At 45.5% G+C, this 3,897-nt stretch overlaps 1 protein-coding gene across 1 annotated transcript; it reads right to left on the reverse strand.

Annotated features, from left to right (window-relative positions):
• Positions 1 to 1,701: 1,701 nt before the first annotated feature.
• Positions 1,702 to 3,827, reverse strand: STEEP1 (STING1 ER exit protein 1). The gene is made up of 5 exons (XM_010164785.1): positions 3,783 to 3,827; positions 3,540 to 3,678; positions 2,933 to 3,022; positions 2,694 to 2,786; positions 1,702 to 1,934 (listed from the first exon to the last, which is right to left on the reverse strand). Exons 3-5 carry the CDS (start codon positions 3,017 to 3,019, stop codon positions 1,872 to 1,874), a joined length of 243 nt encoding a protein of 80 aa, XP_010163087.1. The 5' UTR covers positions 3,020 to 3,022; positions 3,540 to 3,678; positions 3,783 to 3,827; the 3' UTR covers positions 1,702 to 1,871.
• Positions 3,828 to 3,897: the final 70 nt, after the last annotated feature.

Below are 3,897 nucleotides of genomic sequence, written 5' to 3' on the forward strand. Positions count from 1 at the left end.
AAACTGCAAAGCTGGTCCCAGCCTCACCTGGCAGCCCCTTCGCAGCCCCAGGTCAGCTGAAGCCCTGCGTTCTGTCACTCTCAACCTCAGCTCTGACAGCAAATCACTGAGTCAGCTTTTTTTCTGGGTGTCACTTGAAGCAAGACTGTACTTCATCCTTTATGACAGCTCGAGACTAAGTCTGCATCCCAGCAGATCTCTCATGGTTCAAAACCTATTTTCAAATTGCAAAGTCTTTGAATCCTGCTTGGAAAAAAAATTTCCTAATTTTTCTAGAGAGCAACCTGGGGTGATTCTGGGCTTGGGTGGCTCCCAGAGGAACCCTGAGGCCCTCGCCTGGCTGGACTGTGCTACCACACTTGGAAAAGGGGTTTGTGTCACGCAGTTCACCCACTCATTCCTCCTGCCCTTCCCAAATATTACACACAACCTTATAATTGCTTAACCGAAGAGCCTCTGGACACAGGCTGCTGGAATAGGCTCCAGATCAGCAGGTGATTGGCAGTGAACAAGACCAGCGCTGCCTGAGTTAACCTGAACCTGCCAGTGCACTAAATGCACTAACCAGCCTGGCACTAAATTGGCACATGACTGACCCATCTCAGTCTGACAGCTCTCCCTCCCTTACACCTTATTTTCACAAAGAAAGGAAGGATTCATCCTTAGGCTAAGCAGACCTTAGTTTTCCCAGATGAGGTTCTAAAGCCAGATGGAAAATCTTTATTGAGTATAGAGAGTCTTCCATAATAATTGTGGGAGATGAAGCATCTTGTTCATTGCTTACATTATTTTACAATACTTGGCAGAGTTGAGAACGCCCTAGTAGAAGTATTTTAGTTCAAATCCCTAACACGGTATTTAATCCCAAATAGAGCAACAAAGACATGGGCTATAGAGCACTGTTATTACATCACACAAGAGACACAAAATATTATTTCCCAAACAAGGTACTTTACACACCAATTCTTAATGTTGTCTTTATCCTCAGTGCTCAGTGCATCCCCAACAATTTTTCCTTTTCCTTCACATTTTACAACTCCAAATACTGATACTGTTTTGCAGAACAGGTTAGTTCAGAAGGGCAGTTGTATTCTACTTTAAGTGATCACCAATCCTACCAGTAGCTTCCAACTGTTTATTTGTACTTGTTACTGGTATGATACACAGGCAGTTTTTGTTTTCAGTAGTTTAAAACACGGTTGGATTTCATGTTCTTGTACCGTGCAGTATCTGTTGGGACAGTGTAAGTCTGTACAAATGCAGCTTTCTGATGTTCAACAGGAGCTGAGACAGAGCTGCAGCCAAGCCTGGGCTGGCAACCTTTGACAGCCGGGCTGCTGGTCAGAGGCAGCAGCAGCACAATCCCCAAGCCCTGCATCTGAGTTGTCTCAGACTGTGCTGGAATGGCACAGCTCTCAGGCTGCTGCACAGTCTGGACACATTTAAAATAACAAAATGAACAACAGGCACAGAGCTTATTTTGGTAATGATTTCTTTGTTGTACAGTTGACCTATTGTTCTAATACATTTACGGAAATCTTACACATTTGAAAACTAACAAAATAAAAAGACAGGTATCTAAAGGTGAACTGAACTCAGGAAGGCACCCAGCAAAGATTTTCCCAAAAGTAAATACTCTGGCTGGAACAGCTTGTTCATAACACCAGGTCTGTATGGAACTGCAGTTTCAGCAGTCTCTGTTGCTGTTGGAGTCACTAAAATTGGTACCAGAGTGTCACTTATGACAGAGGTGCTCATCCTCCAAGCTGGTTGCAGCACGTTGCCCTTGTCTGTTACTTCTGCTTTGTTGATAGATCTGCGATAGCTCCTGGTAGCTTTCTCCTGTCTGAAGCCAGCAGATGTACAGCATTTCATTTGAACTGGTTATCAATCAGGGTTCCTTTCATCTTGGCTTTCTTAGCTTCCAACTCAGCCTGATTAAGAAAATTAAGACAGAATGAAATAATGTCTGGATATGTTTCCCTTCAGTGCTCCAGTGAGGTTTGACCTTGTCTGCCCACTGCAAGCTTTTCACACCAGGAGCAAGAGTAGCTCAAGTTCTTTGCTGACTCCCTTCTCCCCTGAGGCACAAAATGAGGACCACCTTTAAAATCATAAAAAGCTCAAGACCAACTGCACAGAAAACAATTTCATACTTTCTGTCCTCAGGTGGAAGCTGTACATTTCCCCCCCACCATCTACTACTCTCCTGTCACAGCAGGTAAGATCAGCTGTGAAGTTCTTGCCATTAATTCTCCAAGTGACCCTTCCAGTAGCAGCTGAGCTGACAGGTCCTCCACAAGGCCTTAGCTTGCCTGATGCCTCATGGCAAAGACCTGCTCTGCCAAGCAGGCTGGAGAGCACAGCATTAGGGGTGCTCTGGTTGGCAAAGCCATGGCCTGGCTTCCCCTTCCCTTGTTCCCTGTCCAACAGGTCACGGAAAGTCTCCCTGCAAAAGCTCTGGTGGCTGTTCTTCAGTTAGCTCTACAGGTAACTGCATGTGATTTTATTAAGTTCAGGAGGACTAGAAGAGTCTGTAAAAATTGTAAAGGAAAAGTCATTCTCAAAGCTACAAGTTACCTATGACCGTACCAGGATCTCTCTAGACTCACAGTCCAATCTGCAAGACAGCTTTTGTGGACAAAGCCAACAGATATCAAGGATTCACATTCAACACCGAAGAAAACACTCACCAGCTCCTGTAGCCTTCTTTTGCTCATGCCTTTGCGTTCCAGCTGTTTCTCGATCACTTTTGCATTCTGTGCATAGGAGTCTGCAATCTCCCTCTGAAACACAAACAACGTCACTTTGCAACAGCAAACCTCAAAGTAACAACACCTGATCCAAATGGTGAGGCGATCCCGGGCTCTGGTCAGTGTGAGACAGCTGCCCAGTTCAGATGTGACTGCCACTAAGGGCAGGCAAAACTCACCGCTTCAATCTCCTCCTCCTCTTCATCGATCGTGGAGACTGTGACAGAACTGAACTTGCCCATGTCTTTGGTCCGTTTGGTCATCATCACCTGGGTGAGAAGCACAGTATTTTGTTAAACCTTGGCAACAGTTGTGACACGAGGGATCACTTCCCCCTCCAGAACTTCTAAGGCTTCTCGTACAAGTCATTAAGATTACCTGAACTCTGGGTGACAAAAGAGAGAATTATCCCCAGTGACTTCTGGGCTTAGAGCTGTCATTATCAGAAACAAAGTCACTGGTACGTATTAGATGAGACAGATTTTGAGAATCACTGTGCAGGCTACAAATCTGACCTACAGACAAATGGAAACTTCCTGGTAACTGAGATGAAAGATCAGGCACAGTCCAGATTTCCAAGTTTATGTTGTTTTCCTCTAGTGCTAGGACTCCAACCTCTGTAAAGGAAAACTTAAGGCAGACAGGGAGAAGACACCAAACTAGGTTATTGATTAGAGGTCCTTTTCTTTCTTTTTTCCTCCCCTTGCTCCTGCCATTAAGCAATTTTACTCACAACACCATTTTGAAAAGCAGAGATAGCCTTTTTATTTCTCTAAAGCTGATTACCTTTTTGGGAGGTTCTTGTTTCTGAGTATATATGTTTGTTTTCCCAAACCCCTGGCCAAATTTGACCACAGCACCATCAACGATGAATGTCACGGGAGCGTTTTTTTGTTGATGTTGATAAAAGAGCAGCAGTCCACACCTGGAAGCAAACACAGTAGTTGTGAGGAAACACAGATTTTGGATTCTTTGCATTACCTCGTGAACAGATTCTAAAATTCACTGCCAGCCGCCGCCGTCACTCACTTGCCACACTTCTTCCTGAACTGCCGCTCGATGCCTTCTGGTCTGGGGAGAGAGGGAGAGCTGGGGAGGAGCGTGCGGGCACGGGGCCCGCCCGGCGCACCCCAGCCGGGTCAGG

The sequence above is a fragment of the Antrostomus carolinensis genome, unplaced genomic scaffold, assembly GCF_000700745.2.
Source record: "Antrostomus carolinensis isolate BGI_N321 unplaced genomic scaffold, ASM70074v2 Scaffold51273, whole genome shotgun sequence".
NCBI lineage: Eukaryota > Metazoa > Chordata > Aves > Caprimulgiformes > Caprimulgidae > Antrostomus > Antrostomus carolinensis.